We start from the raw sequence: 21,218 nt of genomic DNA, 5'->3' as shown, positions 1-21,218 counted from the left end.
CTGTTTGTAAAAATTATCGAGAATGAAGCCGTTATAAGATTGTTTATATACCATCATTATAATGTGTGGTATTTTTATTATTGCTCTTCGAAGTGAGGCATAACAAAATAAAACTGGCACCACGTTCATAGTTTTGAAAAAACTTCTACTCAGTGAATCCAGCAGTCGATTTCCTACGAATATCTTGAATACTTTGTTTTTCAATAAATACCTAGCTAGCTAAATGTAAGCGTGGCTACGACTCAGCGTCACAGGGAACGCATCAGAAAAGTATTGCCGAAAAGAAGAGAACTCACATCATTATCACTGATGAAAAGGCCTCTGCCTGACTGCACTACCATTCAAGGCTCCAAGACACGATGTCCGTTGGATCACATGCAAATGCCGTAAATTTGATTTAAATCAAGAACCATAACTTCGCTAAAATTCAGCAATTGATTGGAAAATATGTTCATTTAAACATGGTCAAGAAAAACAATAAAATTTTAGCTATTTTCCATAATTTTCTTGAGGAATTTCTTCACGATTTCCTCCAGTGATTTCTCTAAGAATTTCTTAAATAGTTCTTCCGGGAGAGAGAGTAATTCGTAGTAAAAATAGTAGCAAAACTCCTGAATTATGCCCTCCTTAGTCTAGCGACTACAAAGTGAGGCCATGCTGAAAGTGACTTGATTCATTTCATGGAACGGTGAAGTTTTTTTTTGTACTTCCATATGCCTACGAGCATTGTCATGTTAATTTTATCACACAGGAGTGCAAATATAGTGAATCGGTTCAGAAACCTCGTAGTTATTAACTGTGGAAGTGTTAAAGAACACTAAGCTGCGATATAGCAATATTCAAATGGGGATGTAGTCCTGTCGAAGAAATTCCCCAGAATACAAGGAGAATAGAATTACTATGATTCATGGAAAATCGTGAAAGAGAAATTCGACTGACAAGAATTATCTAGAATATCCGAGCTGATGTGAGTAGTTCACCAGAATTCTCAGAGGAGGGAATAATCCAATTTCCTGAAGAAAGAATTCCTCTTATTTTCAGGGGAGGGATTCCCTAAAAGTCATGTCTAGCAGAGAACCTGGAAAAGGACGTCGAGGGTCAACCCTGCACTCGCTGCAACAGAGGAAGATGTACCTGCGGACGGAAAATTGGCGGCCCAAGAGCGAGCGGCCTGGAATATGACATAACATTATTAGATTAAATTTAAAGTTGATCGTTTGTGTACAACAATTATTATACATAAAACCTTTCCGTACTTTGTTTCACCTATTATAAGAAGCTTTGAAGTTGAAGTTGAAGTCTAGTCTGAAGTAGCCTTCTCTTAACCGCCAATCGAAAACACACAGAAGTGAAATACCCTGGCCCACCCTGGATGAGTGCCCTGATCAGGATGGTGCCTAGACGTCAGGGAGAAGGAAATTGTTGACCAGTAAGGCATTGGATCTTCTTCGGCCCTTCGTTTGGACAAAGTTTCTGTCTATCTTCAAGCATCCACGAATGATCAAAATCGGATTCACAGAGTCACAACATATTTAATTTTACCCGAAATTGGGCTATCGAAATTGGGACAAACTCACTTGCAAATCGAGAATGTAAAACATTTCCATTTTTGACTGCCAACTATTTTACCGAATCTTGTACTCTTCAAGTTAACATCTGGTTTGTTGGACAGTTCGATGATTTCGATCGTGTTTTACTCTCAAATTGCGTTGTGTTGTAACGGAGTATTTCGTAGACTGTATACTGATAGCTATATTGTATGTGTATTCTTTAACTTTCTCACTACAACTGCTTATGGATTACTATTTGGGACAATTGTGGTTTACTCTCAAATTCAACCAAAAGTCAAACGAATTTGTGCATTGGGCTGTGACTTCTCCTTTATCCGGATACAAGTCACAATGGTCGTCCTATCTCTCTCCTCGCGTTTCTAGAGGCACATATGTTAATTTATAGGGGCTTAGCACATATAAAAACAAATTTGCGTGCATGCAAAGATAAAAGACTGATTTTTGCTGTTGCTTTTCACTTGCTTATGGAATTATGTTCTCCGAAAAGCTGGCATTTCCTGGTTTGTGCTCAGAATGGGAATACTGCGATAAATTTTAAAATTATTCAAATGAGGTTTTCTAACTTTCTTGGAAAATGTTGATAAAAAAAAGTGATAAACTGAGGATTTATTAGATTTCCAAGGAACAATATAGGTAAAACTGCGAAAAACGGTTCCATCTAATTCGGTGTTATCAACTATCTATCGAAACACATTTTCAAGTGAAATCACTTTTTGAAAAATGACATAACATCGTAAAAGATTTGCAATTTTTCATGGCTCATTTTGATTTATTTATGGAATACCATGGCCGGGGGGAACTGTTTTCATTACTGTAAATGTTTGAATGCTTGTAAAACAGATTTAATTTAAAGTTTAAAAGAAAAATAACCCATTTTTTTGTAAAAAATTTCGTGTAGCAGATCCAATTGACCACAAATCGTATCGAATATCATTCAACCCTATAATTGAAGATATCCAACAACAAATGTACGAAAGAATTGATATGAATTACTTTTGGTTTTCATTCTACCAACAAAATATCAAGAGTCAGTTGAAAATGCGCTTGGTGTGGTTTCGCTGAACCCCGACCATTTGCTATAGGGAAAGAGGCCCAACAACGCGGTGGTTTCCCTCATATTTACCGTCATTAAGATGGCCGTAACAAAACTAAATCTAAAATTATGTAGGTTAGGCGAAACAAAGTTTAAAAATAGTGTATGGGAAGGTCGGGAAAACCGAAAATGGAGATGTTATTTACGGATCGTTTTTCATTTTTCACGGTACTAAGTTGGGGCTGCCTCAATATTTCATCACGTGGTCGCAGCGTGTAGTGCTTCATGCACTGTTCCATGCAGCTGAGCGCTACATTGCCGTGCGTTGATTTGGGAGCATGTATCAATGGAACAGGAGCCAGCGACTCGGCGACAGCAGGCAGTCGCGCATTCGCTTTTCTCTGTACATTGCTTTCGTTCTCTACAGAGAGTAGGCATCAGATCCGACAGTGAGAAACGAATGCGTAGCGTGCGTAGAGCTACTAATGGAGACGCATGGCTATTCATGTTTTGCATCGCTTGCTTACTAATTGAATCAAATCAGAATTATGTGTGGCTGATTTCTTCCATCGAATATGACACAAACGAGATTCTTTGACAGTTGACGGTCAACAAAACTTTCGATCCGCAAGTCGAATGATGGAGAGGAAGCCGCAGATTTTAGATTAAGGGTAAAGCAACTCGGGCTTTGTTGACTTCATCGAAGTTGATTAAATATATCTTCAGCGTCTGCTTCCCATGTCAGGTGCAGTGTAGAGGCGCTTCTTCTACTGTTTCTCGCAATCTCGATTATTTGCACTTGTGTGAAGCTGTGATAGGTTTGTTTGTTTAACATAACCACCTGCAACTAAATTCGGCAGCCATTGTCTTTACACATGCTATCGATTTTTTGCTTACTTCAAACAGCGCGTAAGCTTGGCTCAGTATTTGCTGTAACCTAAGCTGAACAATTTTTCTCGAAAATGCCAAAAACAAATCAAAAAAAGTTTTTAACAAAACAAAATTCGTGTCTTTCACTGTATAAAAACATAATCTATGCTTCACAGAAAAAAAGTAATAACTATAATTATTGTCCCCTCAAATTGGCAATTTTTACCGCAAAAAAATGATGAGAGGAAAGGCATATAATTTTTGATATAGGGATACGGTTGGTATTTCCGTCCATCGTCATAGGGGCTAAAACCATCGAAAGGAACGTCCTTTAGCTAGAACTCCACTATAGCAGAACGTATCCTGAGCTTACGATTTGATACGGATGAGTTTGTCAAAAAAGTTTCTCTTTTATTGGTTTTCGATACTATGACGAAAAGACGAAAATACCTGCCTGAACCCTAGTTAGTATCGTCCATTGACGTTTATAAAAAAGCGCTGATAAATGTATCTATTACTAACTTCAACATTTGAGGAGTTTATGTTTTTTTGTTAGCGTAGGCGACTGCAAATTTGCTTAAATGTGTAATGAAGTAATCAACCTATTAATTGAAATTGCCCTGAACATACAAATCAATCACCATTATTGGCAAACATTATGGAGAACTTCGAACATAAAATTATAATAAAAAAAGCTTTGAAACAACTTCGCTTCCGCAGGCGACGAACCCCAAGTTGTCCGGAAACCCGGTTCGCTAAATTATGGCTTCACGGAAACGAAACAACGTTAATTTCCGAACCCTTGAACAAAGGGCTAAACCTCCGGAAAACCAACCAACCAACGTGAAGGAAACCCCCTCCTTGGCGGGGGGAAAAATAGGGCACCGGAAAACCGTTGCTGCAAGAATAAAAAAATACCTCCACCATAGTTGGAAACGCATGCAACAAATCCCATTTAGGTACTACACCTTTTCTGCCTAGCTACGGAAGTTTCTACGGGAAACAAAAAATGCAGCACTACATCACTATTATGGGTTACAGAAGGGGCGAAGGAAGTGTGTTGTTATGGTAGGGGATTGGGGCAAGAATAGTGTTGTTAGTAGGCACGGGCTTGATTATGAAACAGATGGGTTCTTGTGTACATGAGAGAAAGCAGGTAAAAAAAAAAACTAAACGAATGTTACAAGGTTTAAACAGTAATTACTATCGATTTGTTTTGCATATACGCTCGGTATCTGCTGCGGTCTCTAATGTTGTTTACGGAGAGTGCTAACTGCTTATCAAACTAGAGATAGAATTTATGGGATGCGCTTTGGAATTGCTATAGTTTTAGGAAAAAAGTGAAAAAAGAAATCAAAAACCATTTTTCTCGGTTCTTGATTTTTGATTTCATCGTTTTCTGAGGTTCTTTCCAATCTAGGTCTAAAATCCTGTTCGTTTTTTTTTGTGATGTGGGTTGAACGGCGGGAACAAGGTTAAATATAGTAATTTTTAGAATGCTTTTTCTATCGTAGTGGGTTGATTTCTGTTGATTTTTGATTCATTTTGAAGATAATAAACAACAACATTTCTTACAGTATGTAAACAGAAAAAAACGTCAATTGAAAAATCATGCAGTGTCTTTCCTTTGATTCTTTTGATTCTTAATTGGGATCTTAATTTGTTCTGAGTTGACTCTCGCGACGAAAATCTAATAGTTTGAACGGATTTCATTTCACCTAGTAATACCATCTCGTTATGTATGTTCATCAGAGTGCGAAAAAAATATATAGAAAATCAAATCCTACATGCACTGAAGGAGAAACTTAGAATAGTTGAATGGAAATAAAAATTAATTCGTAACATAAATCGAAATTTTCCTATTCAAGTGAAATTATAAAACATGAACGAAAGTGTTTGTAACTTTCCAATTTCCGGTGTAGAGAGAAGATACGTTTTGTCTGATTTCTGATTCGCTGTAAACTCTAGTCTGATCGTACTTGGATTGGAATACCACATGGGCCTTTGCAATTTACATGTATAGGACTACTCATAGATATTCTGGTAAGGTTTCCGTAGAAGAACAAGCTGTTTCATATCTTTCTCTAATCGTATCACAATGGGTCTACTTATTGCAAATTCTGCTGTTCACGGCCATAGTGAAACTGCGGCAGAACATTTGTAAGATGCATTCTGGGAAAGATGTAAGACGAAAAGAACAAAACGGTATCACTTACCATAGTCGCCTCGGCTCATCGGACCTCGCATGGGAGCCCCCCGGGGACCACCGGCGCCACTTGGAATTCGCATGGGCGGCATTGTACCGGGCATCATACCGGGATGCTGGGGCGACATACTGTAGGGAGGAACGAAATCACTGCACATTAGTACGGTTTAGCTACTGTCCTAGAACTTCGCCCTCTAGGGGGCAATTGTAGATTTGAATTGGTTGGAAAAAATAATATTTTTATTAGTATAATTGCCAGAAACGATCAAAATATGGTTTTAGATTATCTTATTTACCCAACAATTCCCATCCGGGACTGCAGAAACTGGTTCATACGCCTTTCCCGGGCTCGCAGTATTTCCTCCTTCTTTTTCTTGTCGGACGGAGGTTTCGCTAAAGACACCTGTAAGCAAAAACGTTGACACTGTAGTAATCTCGTCCTGACGGTTAAATGTTGAAATGACTAACACAAACCTCCAAGTTAGAACCTCCCAGATCTTTGCCGTCCAGTTCTTTCATTGCGTTGACCGCATGATCACGGTCTTCGAAATGAATAAAAGCATAGTCTTTGATTTTCTTCACTCGCTCAACCTTACCAAACTGCTCAAAACTCTCCTAATGTGTAGAAAATAAAATGAAGAAAACAATAAACCGTAAATGATTTTCAGTCGTAAAATTTGGCAACACTTACCTTCAACTTTTCTTCGCTGGTGTCCTGTGTCAGATTGCGCACGTATAATACTTTAACCTTGCTCATCGTCTGTTCATCGGGTTCCTCCTGGGGATCCGCCCAGTCCACTATTATATCACATCCCCAAACCTACACCAAAGGGTACATGAAGTTAAAGATAAAACAATTTGGCAACACCGACCACGTCACTGAAGCTGAGCGCCTTACCTTTATCCTACCGGTTCCGAGTCGTCGCTTCGCTAACGAAGCTGCTTTGTGTGATTCGTACTCGAGGAAGCAAAATCCTCGGTTCTTCTTTTTGTCGTCCGGGGAACTGTAGATTATCACTTCTATTAGGCCGGCTGTTTCGGACATGACGGTACGGAAATTCCACCCGAAGAAAAGCAAAAGTAAAATCATATGTTAGTGAATTTCTGACCAGGCAAGCTCGCTGGAAGTTCCTTACGAAGCTAGAAGAGAATCGTATCACACAAACTTAAGTCTATCATACGGTTGGTCGATCATAACCAATTCACTCACGGGATGCCGATTCCGTTATGTTGTCACATAATTTTGCCGGGTCCTGTTCAGACTAGAACGCAAGGAATCGAACAAAAGCTCAATTCGTCGGAATTTAGATACCAGTGTCAGTTTTGAGTGCGAGTTATTGAAAAAAAAAACTGTGTGTTGAGTCCAATTTCAGTGCCAAACTGCTTTTGTTCCTGTTTTTAATTTCCAAAAAAAGAAGTTCAAATCGAATTCCCGGCAACATTGCTATATGGCAGTGGGTTTGCTTGTCAACTAAAATCTAAACACTCAGTTGAAGGATTCCGATCATATCTGTTTCAAAGCACACATGGATTGATGCAGCTGTAACACGGAGGGAAATCGAGGATCATAGATGCTGGCAAGGGGATCATTATTTACAGTTCTGGAGTCGTTGTTTACAAACATAAATACTCCATGTCAATCTGAAAGACGCCAATCGGTGTTTTTTTTATGTACATACAAACATTTTTCTACACTGGTAATAATCGTTGCGCATAGGATCCACCGCTCCGAAGATTTGAAGGCATTCTCCAGTCATTACACATTTTTTTTAAAAAAAGAGATGGCATTCACTCACATTCTCGGAAAAGCCAATCGCGCCAAATCGTTGTATTTCCCAATTGGTTCTATGTGGGCCGAAAATAGAATCTTGCAACAATCGCCGGTGCGCGCACACACAAGACTTCTCTGTTTTTTCGAGTTCCAAATCAGTTACACAAACATTTACGGATAGCGAAAGATTATATAGATAGGTAAAGAGCAAATAGAAAGATACGGGGGTGGTGGTGGTGGTGTTTGTGAATCCGAATAAAAAATATTCCAGATCTATTGATGCATTTTTTCGAAACTGATTCCGATGTGAATGCCGTGCTACAAAGAGCTGCCACGTGGAACGATTTTACAAAACTGTATCCATTTTTGGGGACTGGCCGTCGAAATGAATCCACTGGCAGCTCTTGTAGAAAATCTTCTGGTGTACGACATATTAAATGGGAAATCGACAGATGTCAGATTGTTCTCCGATGCTTTGGGGGCAATTTGGGGTTTCTTCCAAATCCAATTTTGCCGTACTGTAGCTTGACAATTCGGGTCAAAATGGCTGTGGCTGCAAATATCTTCCAATCCAATCAGATGTGTATGTGAATGGAGGTTTGAAATTTTGACAGTTTTTCGAATCGTCGGAAAGTTTGGGCGCACTGATTCTGGGCCAGACCAATGGTTTAATAATCTGTTGTTGGAGGGAAGGGAAACCGAATTTAACCAATCCATTGTAACGATTTGTTCTGGAGGGTTCACTCACAAGTTTCTTTTTAGGGTGTTTTGAAGCATTCGAATGAAGGAAAGGAACAAAAGTGCAAATTTGGCAATGATTTTGGATCTTTTAGTTATGTTTCATCGTGTTATCATAATCGTTTTTTTTTGTTTGAAAATTGTTGAGCTACAGAACCGTTGAATTTCGCATTACTTGATCGCTGAGCCGTTGTTTTGAGATTTTGTTAGATTCCCGCCCATGTCACCGCGAAGATGCCTCCGGAACAAATTTCGTTTCATGCTGACAATTTCGAAACGTCGGGGCCAACCCTCGCGATGACACGTCCATTCAATTTTGAGAGGTAAATTTTGAGAACAAAAAAACAAACCAATTCATAACAAACCAATCGATACAATAATTCAGATGCGAAATAAAAACGAAACAAAAAAATATTGAAAAACCAATCGCATTTTATGCTCTTACAATAAACAAAACAAGGAAAGTAATAAACAAAAGTGTGTTCTGTGACGGAAAAGCCAATGAAATGCGTCAAATTTCAATCGCTAAAGTACAAGACAATACCAAATCACACTTGTCCACGCGAGTCGTCGGGTTTTCTATTGTTTTCATCGTTGTAGTTGTAGTACCAGTTCCGAATCAAGCTATTCTACTACACTGAAAATTTTGAAAGCTGCCAATCATCATCGTGCTGCTACGTAGGTTTCGTACTTTTTTTTTACTCCTGATTTTCACAGGGTGGGCGTGGTCGTCGTCAAATTTAGATGCGTGTTGATAATTTTGGACAAACTGCCTACTCAATCCAGACAAAAAATAAACAACAATAAACGAAGTTTACAAGGCTCAAATTTTGATGTTTTTTGTTCTGTACGACCAAATTTCTAACAATGGTGTAGTTGGTAGGTGGTAGTTTGTTGATTTGCAAGGGGTTTGTTTTGAACTTACGTGCGTATTTAGCAAATTCCTCTAACAACTCATCGCGATCTCTATTCTTAGGAATATTTCCGACAAAGAGCCGGTGATTGTTAAATGATATCGTTACACCAATCTTTTTGCCTTTCCGAATTTCATAATCATTCAGCTGGAATTGGAACGAGAGAGAGTTCAACAAACAAGGGAAGAGAGTTTTGGGTTCAATGCATACTCATTATTTTGTTTGGGTGAATGATTTTTTTTGGTTGTTGATTAATGATTTTGGATCTTTATGCGAAACTAAAAACGTGATGAGGAAAATGGCTAAATGAACTGAAAATTTGTATGAACTATGGAGGAACGATGGAGACTATGCAGATCTGACGTAATCGAATGGGATTTAAGGGCTGTGGCGAATGATGTTTTGAATGAGAGTTTATTTTGACGTTAGAATGGATGAATCTAAAGTTTACTGTTTTTTTTTCACTCTTGTGTTGCACTTTTTTTTCAGTATTTTGAATTGATTTTTTATCGTTTGGAAGAGATAATGACTGGAGATTATTATTAATGATGAATCAAGTGTTTGTTTACTTTGCTTTCGGGCGCCTATGGTGAGCAAGTGGTTGCGGTTAAGACAGTTTCTATCATTATTGATTCTATCGTTAGCACAGTTTTTGTGATTCAACACAGAACAGATAGGGCAATCGAAATCTATGGAAGTTAAGACCTCTGCATCAGCGATGACGAATTAACACACAACGGATATGGCGTCGGGGTCATGGGGATAAACGAAGAGGTTAGGTGCCGAGACATTTCTGCTCGTTGAGGACTGTGGTGAGATTCATGAGGTGTTACTCGATTGCATTCTGATAAGCCAACAGTGTATCGTGGTAATTTTTGATGATTTATGAATTTGGAAGCCAATGAGGTTAGAACAAAAAAAATAATCTTAATAATAACATTTCTTCAATTGATATAAATAGCAATGTCATATAAGAACAAACGTAACCTACTCGATTAACTAAGTGATAGCGTAGTAAAGTTAAAAGCTGAATTTTACACTTGGCGAAAACAGCTGCTGATTTTTCCAGGAGAGATCGGTCAATGACCGAAATGGGAGATTGCTGAATTTAACGAAACAACAAAGTAGTAACAAATAATTGAAGAAGGCAGCATCTGGTACTCGACCGCAGAAGGTGTGCAATTACAAAAAAACGAAAGGCAAAACTTAATCTGCAAGTGCACGCACTTCCCCTCAAAGAAAAGAAAAAAAGCGGAGGGTGCATCTTACTTCTGAAGGACAGGTGTTGAGCGCGGCCACCAACTGATTAAAATGTATTTCGCTGAGTAACTTGCAGTTTAATGCAATTTTTGCAACAAAGAATACACCTTTCGTGTGCGATAGAGCGGATGCGAAACGAAAAGAAACTGAATAAAAAAATGCACTAAATCTGCTCAGAACCTGTTTACAGATGCCAGTTCTGGCTCCTGACGGGGGGTACTTGCTGCTGATGAATTGCGCTTGAAGTAGGAAGGCAAATGTCGATGAAGGAGCTGATTAACTCGGTGAGAAATTTAGAAATGGACGGTTCTGGATGCGTGAGAACCACGGTCATGTCCACTGAAGCGCTGTTTGATTAAAAACTGCCAAACTTGTAGTTGCTTATAAAGTTCCTAAAGGTATCGGACAGCGCGCGTAATGTAACCGAAAATCGAAGATGAGCGATTGAAAGCAAAAGGTGAAATATCAAACTGAAAGTCTTAGATCTTTTTCCCGATAGATATCTGTGGAGCAAAAAATGGATGCGATGAGCTTACAAGTCGTGCATGGGGTACATAAATGGGCTTGACAGTGTAAGTGTGCGCAAGTTGACGGATAATGGAAAAACGTTTACTGCATTCAACCGGACGCTTCTGTTTGTTACGTTACAGCGGAAACCAAGTATGCGATTAACTCGAGGGAACCAGCTACACGCAAAAAGATTTGATGTTACGTTTGACGACGATGGCAGTAAAGATGACGACTGGGACGAAACCCGACGCGGATTGGTTGTTTATTCTATTCCGAAAAGCGGCTTCTTATTGTTCTTCTTCAAGTGGCACATCTCGGCAAAGCGGTTTCGATTGGTTCGTTGTTCTCAAGGTTTACTTACGCTCGCATTTACTTTCACTGGACGGTCACGCCATTGCTCACACAAACCGAATGGTGCTCAGTAAGTGGCGACAGTGAAAACAAATCCAAAGAAACTTAATCTGAATAACTTAACTTAAAACCAAAGTAACTATAGACAGAGTCGTAGTAGTTGTAACACAAAAGCGTAAACCGAAAAGTTTCATTACAGCAGCATCATGGTATTTGTTAGGAATCAAAAATTTTGGGTTTAGCTTCGGTACGACTAATTGTGTGTGAGAGAATAAAAAAAATAAACAATTCGAACTGTGGCCAATTGCGTTGTTCGTGATTTTTACCTGTTAGTTTACCAAACTCGTCTAATATCTCCTCTTTGCCTTTTGATTTAGGTATGTTGCCTACAAAGAGGCGCAGATTTGGTACGCTTACGTTAATTTTCAAACATTTGCCGGACTTTATTTCATAGTTATCGAGCTGTGGGGAAGAAAATGGTACAAAAATGGTGAAGAGAGAAAACGAAAAGAAACAAAACATAAGAAATGAATGAACGAATGATTGAATGAATGAACGTAAAAGTGAAAGATAATGAATGGGAAGAATAATGACACTCGATTAGTTGTTTTTGTTTTTCGGAGGCCAATCTGATACAGAGAATAAAGGGGGAGTCTGTTGCTTGGGGGGAATTGGTTTGGAAAATTTTGCGTAATAGATCATTAATTTTGACAGATGAGGATGGGAAAATAAAAAAAAACTAAAGATACGAAAGATTTTGCTAACGGAAAAACAACTTATCAAACTGAAGGAAAACAATGGCACTAATATAGTTAACTACTGAAGAAACTAAAGATCTAATAAAGTCCTCACGCAATAATCTATAATAAACATGCTCGTAAATAAAATAAAATCAGGCACGCCCGTCAGAGAAACCCTAACCCATGTCCAATAATTCGATAAGCCGTTTTGACAACAGCTAGAGTTCCTCTGGATGCCAATCGTGACGTTTTTTTTACTAAATTAAAACATTTGCTCAAGCCCAATCTTTACGTAGGTACCCATCAGTTTTGAAGTAGAAAGAGACGATAGACGAAAAATCCAATCCCAAAGCGAATAGACTTTGTGTAAAAGTGGCTTTGTACTATTGCAAAGAGGAGAGTTATTTAGAGAAAAAATTGAGACTTTTATAGACGACGAACCCAAGTTCCTTTGATGAGTGCAACTCAATTTGGCGTTGATAAATATTGTGCTTGTAGGTTGTTGGAATTAGCTGATAAATAAAGGCTGAACGTACGGATTTTTTTTTTCAACCCTTCCTTCTAAGATTTTTGAAACATTATTTATGGAGCGAAAGAAAATGCTGGAGCATCCCCACCCAAGCTCCTACATGCACCAGTCCATACGAAACGAGTCATCGAAATTTCTAGGGGGGCAGATGGTTTCTATGGGAGACGCATATCCTACGCTCGGCTGTCAATCGTTAGTTATGCTTTACTCGAATGCATATATGGATCCGAATTATGGCAACCGACAAGCGACGACTGTCTTTGCACAACGAACTATTCTTGACGGACAACCAACGATCAGCCCAAATCGACGTAAAAAATAAATGTGCAACATACAGTCCATACCCCCGACGGAGCTTACTGACTGTTCCATTCATTCCTTCAGAGGAAAGGTTGCCGCTATTAAAATTAAAATCCCGACAGTTCCAACGCTGACCGTCCTTGACCGAACATTCGGTCCTTCGAACCGGATCAACGAGCGATCCGCATCCTGTGTGTCGCACCCAAACTAAATTTAGTGATGGCAACCTAATGATTGCTGTCAATCCTTATTACCGTCTCTTGTCGACAACCAATCGTTATTTGTTGTTCCTCTTTCGATACGACAGTCAATTTAGATTAATTTTCCTAACCATCTTTGAAAACAAGCGACATTTCAACACGGAGTGAATCGTGGAACAACTTTCAATACATTTTGTTTTGTTTTCTCATCGTGCGCTAGTGAACATTATACTGCTACTGCTTGACTCGCTTGCACTCAAGGTTCTTTGCCATTCCAATGCATCCTCTGTTGTCCTCGAAAATCGGTCCGATATTCTTGAAGCCAAGATCACGCGTAAGCCCTGCAAGCCAAATGGTTTCAGCAGCTGCAGCACTCAATTTCACGTATTCCGCTTCACTGGAAGAGGTGGTCACCGTGACCACGAAACTGTACATCCGTACACCTGGACCATATAGCCACTAACCGATTTTCGATCGGTGCAAAAAAAACGATGCATGCAAAAGCTGTGCAACCAAAGATGCGAAGTTTATCGAAATCTAGTTTTACCTTCAGGCAAAATTCGGCAGGAATAACACGTGCTTCTACAGCTGCAGTTGGACTGCGATTCAGTTGGACTGTCCCCATCAATGCTGCCTCTGATGGACACAAACTTTTTGGCATGTTGGAGTCAATCAGCATCGTCCGCATCTTTTCAATCAATGTTCGATTGAAGCGTTCCGGGACACTGTTTTATTGCGGAGAATGGGCAACCGTCGGCTGATTCTGGATTCCTTTTCGTTTATAGTACTTCAGCTGGTGATTTGAACTGTACTTCCGACCATGGTACACAGTCAGCTTGCTGATTTTCTTCTGGAAATGGGTCGTCACCATCGCCTCATACTTCTTGAAGCAATCGAATACGTCTGACTTTTACTTGATCGAATAAATAACGGGAAAGTGCGTGAAGTCGTCGGTGAACGACACAAAATATCTGGAGCCGTCCCAAGCCGAGGGATCCATTGGATCCATTGGCACACTGAAGGTAACGGCTTTACCTCCCACAACAATGTTTGCGTCGGCTTTCACTTTCTTGACCCGACAATCCTTCTTCATATGACCAATTTGTCCACAACGGTGACATTATCCGTTGAACTGCTTGCTTTTCTGCTTCTTGCCACGACCGCCAACAAAAGCTGCTGATTTTTCTTCCATCAAGTAGTCCGCTCGATCTGCACGTTTCGACTCCTCTCCATCATCCTCCTCATCATCGATATTCTTCAGAGCAGTTACAAGGGGATCGTAACTGACTGGTAGCGTTAGGAACAACTGGGAAACCAAATCGTGCTCCTCCAATTTTGCACCCGCAGACTTGAGCTGTCGCACCAGCTAGTCGAACACCACAAAATGGCATCTCATCGGCGTGCCTTCCTTCATCCTTAATTTGGCCAGCTGCTTGCGCAAGAGAGTCTAACTCGCCACGGACTTTTTTGCAAACGTGCCCTTCAATGCTTACCACATTCCTTTTGCCGTCGACCTGTGTCCCGCAAGATTTCAAGGCCCTTGTCGCCAACAAATCTAACCAATAATGACTTGGCTTCCCGGTCCATTTTCATAAAACTGCTTACCGCCTGCTCCGCATGAGCGTCCTGTGTAGTAGCATCTGTTATTTCGGCGGCTTCCAGAAATAACCACACTCGAAAACCACACAGTTTTCGAAGTTTGTTCCCGTCAGCTGGGGAATAAAGGCACTATCTTTTACTGAAGAGTCCATAGCATGAAAGATTTCTTTTCTTCGGAACTCAAAAATGGATACGAAGTTAAACTAAAATTGGTTTTAAATAATGTGACCGTTCACGTCAAGCGGTTGCTTAATACTAAAGATTTCCCCATCATGTGTTTTAGGCGTCCAATAAAAGTCGTCGCCTACTGCGATTTCAAATTCAAATGCTATCACATAGCGAGCCGGTCGATTGAAACAAGTCGTCGTCGCCTACTTCGCTTTCAATTATACTTTTATCCACGATTGACTTTGGAAGGTTTTGTTCTATTATTGTCAGGGGGGTTTTTGTTGACCAAATTTTATAAAATTTGGCCACAATATTCTTTGATATGCAAAGAATGTTGATGCCAAATTTGAGCATAATTAGTTATAGAAAACCTCCCTGACAATAATAGAACAAAACCTGCCAAAGCCGTCATTTCTCCTATTCTAGTTCTGGATGTAACGTAAGTATGATTTTTCTTTTACTTCGACAGTACTCGTCATGAAACGCCGGCCGTAAAAACAGCTGCGTTAATTCATCGCATTATGCAGCAAGGTCTCACGAAACGATTGTATTGCAAGGTCTGATAGTCCAGAACAGCTTGAAGAGTGTCGACTTTTAGCTTAACAGCGACCAAAGTTATTGAACCGTAAACAATCGAGTCAGAAACAAATGGAGTGACTTTAAAGTGACTTTAAGATCTTCTAAAAAAAACTTCATGGGTCGACTGCCTCTGTCATGCCTGTTAGCTTTCAGAAGGCAAGCTCAGGCATCTTGGAACAAATGCCCTTGAAATTCACTTCACATAGAGGCATCTGAATCAAACTTTATATTTACATATTATGTGGATAACCGCAGATTTTTCCAACCCTGGCAAGAATGTTCTCGCAAAGGGCGGTTATTTGTAAACAACCGAACATAAAAATATTATATCTGTTTTCCATTTCCACCCCTTTTTAACTCCTAGAGAAGCACGAGAATTGTTTGGCCGAAATGGACATAATAATTGACCGAATAGATCAACTGGTTGCAAAGATCGTTTGCCCGAATTGGTCGTTTGACAGACAGGGTTATTTGGCCGCACATATCTATTGGCCGAAAATGTCGTTAGGCCTGAAAAGTCAATTGGGTCCCAAAGCCCTACATCGTTTATGGTTGCAATCGATAGTGCATCGGTCAAGAATACACGAACCGATGTTATATAAAGGGTGTATTCGATAAAAATGGCACACCGAAAATCTCCTGTAACTTTTGAACCGTATGAGTAAAAAACCTGAAAATTTGAGCAAATCTTATTCATAGTGTATTGTTTACATCTGCAGAGTTTCATAGTTATTCATACAGTGATTCCAGGTATATCGTCGGAGCAAGAAATTGCCAGTGAAAAAACTTTGTGCTCCCACAATCAAAATCCGGTGGCGTCCCACCGATCGATCGCAAAACGCTTAGGATTGGAAATTCAACTATATCTCGTGATTCTCGTGTAATAAAAACCTTCAAGGAGCATCTGAGTGTTCAAAGGAAGGGAGAGAGTGGTTGTAGAAGTGGTCCTATAGACTGTAAAAGGGTGTCCTACGAAAGGCGGAAACGCGAAAGGCGGAATACGAAAGGCAGAATGGAAATGGAAATCGTACACTTAATAATGCTGGATGTGCTCAATAGATACTTAGCTAAGAGACTGTTAGTGTTTCAGTTGTGAGATGAGATTTCAATAGATAGAAAGGGGCTACTCCGTTTGGCAATAAAGTCATTTGATATTAAGCCGTTTGTCATAATGGTCATTTGGCATAACGCAATGAAAATGATCTTATTTTCAATAATCATTTTCTTTACGCAACTTTGAACTGGATTTCACCATAGACTTCTTGATATTTACAATGAAGAAGGCAAGATGTATGCTTTCAAAGAAGGCATCATCGACTCTTTTCCATTATTCAGAGCTATCGCGTATATTTAAAGAAGGAATTATCTCCTCCCTTTTTGCATTCCACCGAACAAATGCCTGCGATAAAAGAAGGCAGCATCAATTCTTTTGCATTATTCCGAGCAATAGCGTAAGGAGGTAATTATCAGCGTAAAGGAGGCATTATCAACTCTGTTGCATTATCCTGATCAATCAAGTAATTTAAAAGAGGGAATGATCTCCCCTTTTGCATTGCTCCGTGCTTTAAAAGAAGGCATCATCAACTCTTTTACATTATCCTGAGCTATTGCGTAATTTGAAAGAAGAATAGTCTCCCCTTTTGCATTGCACCGAGCAAAGTCGTGCTTTAAAAGAAAGTCCACATCATGCGTTTCGCCTTATCTCGAGCGACCGTTTGATTGGAAAAAGTAATACGAACAAAAATTCAATAAAATAGAATCACTTTTACTTTCTCTTTTTGGGGAATAATACGTTCTTTGGTTCTATTCTGAAAGAATTGTATTTTTTCTGAGTATATATTATTTTTAAACAATTATGCCAAAGACCATTAGGCCAAATTAATTTTTAATTAGGAAAGCTTTGATCACCGCGTGACTTTATCGAAATTAATTTATTGGCTTTTTCGGTGATAATTATACTACTCAAAGCGAAAGGGAGTAGATGAAAGTAATGAAGATACAGATTCGATTGACACCGCAAGCGAGCGGCAAGTGTGAAATGAATAGAAACTGAAGATTAGCAGAGGGCCATATGAGAGAACAAGCATTGTTGAAATCGCTGTTATTCTGCCTAACGTCCACCCAGGAACGGCTTGGATAGTGACGTGGTGATCACTGTACCAAGACAGGCCTGTCGGGCGTGCTTTTAAAGAAGGAATCATATCCTCCTGCAACTTAGACCGGGCAGATGCGAGCCTTCAAAGAATAAAATATGTCCTCCTTTACCACAAGCAGGCGCCTGTGTAAAACAAAGAAATTACTTAATTCTGCCTTTTAAATATCCGCCTTTCGTATTTCCGCCTTATGATATATTCCGCCTTTTGTTACAAGTAAAAGAACGTCTGCCTTTCGAGTTTCTGCCTTTTGTTAGTGTCCCATCTCGTGTAATAAAAACCTTCAAGGAGCATCTGAGTGTTCAAAGGAAGGGAGAGAGTGGTTGTAGAAGTGGTCCTATAGACTGTAAAATGATCAGAAGTTTCCAAACATATCAATTCGAGTGTCGCTAGCAAGTCCAAGGTGTCGGTTGGTTTCGGGCACAAAAACCATGAAAAGTGCTGGGTTACATGTTTACAAGGTGCAAAAATCCCCATATTTCGTTGCCAAGTCTTAGTTCGTTATTCCGGAGGATGTCCGAACGAAGAAGTTATTAAAATTTGCAAGAAGTCAGGCGGTTTGCGGATGTGGTGAAGTAAGCGCTCCCTTCATTACATCCGAAACATTCAACAGAACGGTTTACACCGAAGAGTGTCTCAAGAAGCGTCTTTTGCCATTCATAAGAAAACACAAAGTATCAACTCCGTTTTGGCCTGATCTGACGTCTTGCAACTACGCTTGTAACGTGTTGGAGTGGTACCGAGCTAACGGAGTTACATTTGTGCCAAAAGATATGATCCCACCAAATTCACCAGAACTTCGCTCAATTGAAAAATTCTGGGCAAGTGTGAAGACGAAACTTTGCAAACATCTCACAATTATTAAAACAGATCTGTAGATGAAGAAAATTTGGGTAAAAACAACAAAAACATTGAAAAAATCGATTGTACAAAATTCGATGGGATGAGTGACAAGGAAGGTGCGCGTATTTGGGATGGGCAATGAAATCGAATAAAACAAATGTTGTAAATCATAACTCATTAAAAGTTTTACATTCCCTGAAAATTTCAAGAAAATCCGATAATCGGTTTAATTTTGGTGAGTAAATATGTGTGTGCCATTTTTATCGAATACACCCTTTAAATTCTGATAATAGTCTTAGTCAGGGAATCAATTTTTCTCGGATGCGCTTGCGAAACAAGCGACAAAAGAGAACCAACGACAAAGCTTTGTTTTTGTCGGAGATAATAATGACAAAGATCCGAAACATTTTGTCAGTAACAAAAAAGAAGACAATTTTGTTGCTAACTTTCATTCCGCTATTTTGCAATATCTCTACAGCAAATTTCGATTTCATTGTATCATAGTTTCTGTTTTCATAGGAATATTCGAGAATCTAACTATGATTACAAAATTAGCATAGTATTTTCGGAAATATCAGCTCATGCAAGGCAAATGATTCTTGTCATATTGTGTTTGGGTTCTGATAAAGGCTTGTTGCAAGGTGCGTTTGTCAGTAACAAACTCTGTTGACGACAAAGGGTATATTGTTAGGCGTTGCTCGAATATTGATTCCCTGGTCTTAGTTAATAAAAATGATATTTTTGTGTTCGAGACTTTTTAAGACATGTTTTGGACTGAGCAACTTCTGTTGCTGAAAAGGCAACATATCAGAACGAATGATCTATCAACCCAAAATGTCAAACCCATACATTAACTGTCAAAGGTTGAATGACATTTTCGACCATATGATATATTCGGTCAAACCACATTTTTGGTTGTCACAATCGGCCAAAAGGACTTTTCTATCAAACGACCATATCAGACAAACGGCATTTTTGCCAAATGGTCTATTCGAACATACGATTTTTTCGGCCAAATGACTAGTTCGGCCAATTCAAATTATCGACCTGTTCGGCCAAACGACATCTTCAACAATATAACCCGTTCGACAAAACGACATTTTCGGCCAGATGACCTTTTTGTCAAACAACCATTTCGTCCAACTGATCTATTCGGCCAAATGGCCAGTTTAACCGCATGTCGCAACATTTGCGGTCAAACTGTTTTCGACTTAATTACCGTTGCGGCTAAATGTCCAGCTCGGTCAAATGGCTTTCGGGGGAAGGAGTTTTAGACATACGACTCTTACCCGTATGAAAGAAATGTGCATTCGCTTACAGATGTTAAATTATTTGGAAACCATCACGGGAAATATTTCGTTCCACGAATTAGAGTTGCTTGCCTTTTCCCGAACAAGCCAAAACTGACAGTCTTCTTCAAAGCCCTCGGAAGCGGTACAGCTGAAGAGCAGAAATCAGGCTGCATTTCCTGCTGGTCCAACTGACTGCTCATTCCATGTTGTCCTCCTGTGCGACCAGACACATTTTACTGTTTTACTGTCTCAGTCGATTCTTTGACTTATTTAAGGTCAACTTTCGCAAAGAACCCTTATATTCTGGAGCCGCTAGCTATTTAAAAAACCAAAAACTAAAAGTAAATAATTGCTGCAGCGTAACCGGCCTGAAGAAGGTACAACATTGCATAACTTCATTTGATTACTTATGCCACTGGTTTCGAACAAAACTAGCGTATCTTAAGATATGAAAATTGTTGGATACGACAATTGTTTAAAAAAAATACTATGAAAACCCAAATTTATTCCTCAGTGGTAATGATGCCTTCCTTGGATCCGAATTGCCTACATTTGGGTTTTGAAGCATTTGTTGAAATATTTCAATAGAGGAAGCCCTAGGAGAGCATCCTCTTTTCCGTTTACAACATTTGTTATTCAGAAACATTCCAATCATAGGCATATCTTGTTTTTCGTGCATCACTAGAAATCATAAAATGTCAATCATGTACCAAAACCCAATTAATTTGGTTGTGATGCGCGCGAGTAGTAAACGTTGCGGACAATAATTTTCGAAATTTTTAGAGGTGTTAAAAACATGGGCTTTTAGGGAAAGTTGACCTTAAATAAGTGAAGGGATCTATTGGAGGAACGAAACATTTTGACAGAAGAAGTATGTAGAACACGTTTGCCCAGTATAAGCCAAAAAGGAGATAATGACTTACGGGCCAGATAATCTTTTTTGTGATTCAACTTGTGATTCGACTTGGGATTCGCATCATTGGATGATTTTTGTGACAAAGACGAATGTGAAATGCATTAAATTTAGTTTTTCCGTCCTAAGCATTGGATATTCAATCCATGTGGTAGAATAATATACTTCTCGATTTACGCCTTTTGGAGGGAAATAATATTCAGGCGAATGAGCGAAATAATGTGCCCACGCACGAGGCCATGATAATTGGGGTTTGAGTACACAAGGATCACTATACCAACAATGTATCAGAGATGAAAATGGTTACGTTGAAGAAGAGATAATGGCTTTTTAAGAAAAGCACATCAACCGGATTGTATGATAATTCCTTGAATATCATTTTCCCAAATAAAAGCTCCCCGAAAGTACTTGCGTTCCGGTGGGTCTCCAGTTAGCCTTGCGAGCAAAGGTTTAGGATTGCCAATCCGCAGATGGCGAGATCGATTATCGATTCGGTCTAGGATGTTTTCGGGTAGAAAACATTCTCGTTCCCTGTTCATAATGAATCTATTGTACTTGTCACACACACTCATGCAACGGCGGGCATAGAAAAAGCTTTCAACTAATATCTGAGGAAATGCTAATAGATTACTAATCTGAAAGAAAAGCAGGCCAAGTTACAGTTGGAATGTAAAGCCA

General features: G+C 39.4%; 1 protein-coding gene across 15 annotated transcripts in view; it reads right to left on the bottom strand.

Moving 5' to 3' along the window:
• Positions 1-21,218, bottom strand: part of LOC134224647 (heterogeneous nuclear ribonucleoprotein R) — a 150,397-nt gene that overhangs the window by 33,450 nt on the left and 95,729 nt on the right. For 7 of the 15 annotated variants that reach the window (XM_062704209.1, XM_062704200.1, XM_062704218.1 and 4 more), the window contains exons 6-11: positions 11,551-11,686; positions 6,579-6,712; positions 6,372-6,500; positions 6,149-6,295; positions 5,977-6,083; positions 5,691-5,830 (exon numbers count right to left, since the gene is read on the bottom strand). In XM_062704209.1, coding sequence (XP_062560193.1) covers positions 5,691-5,830; positions 5,977-6,083; positions 6,149-6,295; positions 6,372-6,500; positions 6,579-6,712; positions 11,551-11,686 — 793 coding nt within the window. Of the gene's footprint in view, positions 1-5,690; positions 5,831-5,976; positions 6,084-6,148; positions 6,296-6,371; positions 6,501-6,578; positions 6,713-9,114; positions 9,251-11,550; positions 11,687-21,218 lie in introns of all 15 variants that reach the window. The other 8 variants (XM_062704230.1, XM_062704193.1, XM_062704151.1 and 5 more) reach the window with 3 other exon arrangements.

This window comes from Armigeres subalbatus, chromosome 1 (assembly GCF_024139115.2).
Source record: "Armigeres subalbatus isolate Guangzhou_Male chromosome 1, GZ_Asu_2, whole genome shotgun sequence".
Lineage (NCBI taxonomy): Eukaryota > Metazoa > Arthropoda > Insecta > Diptera > Culicidae > Armigeres > Armigeres subalbatus.
This window is presented reverse-complemented; position numbering and strand designations above follow the sequence as displayed.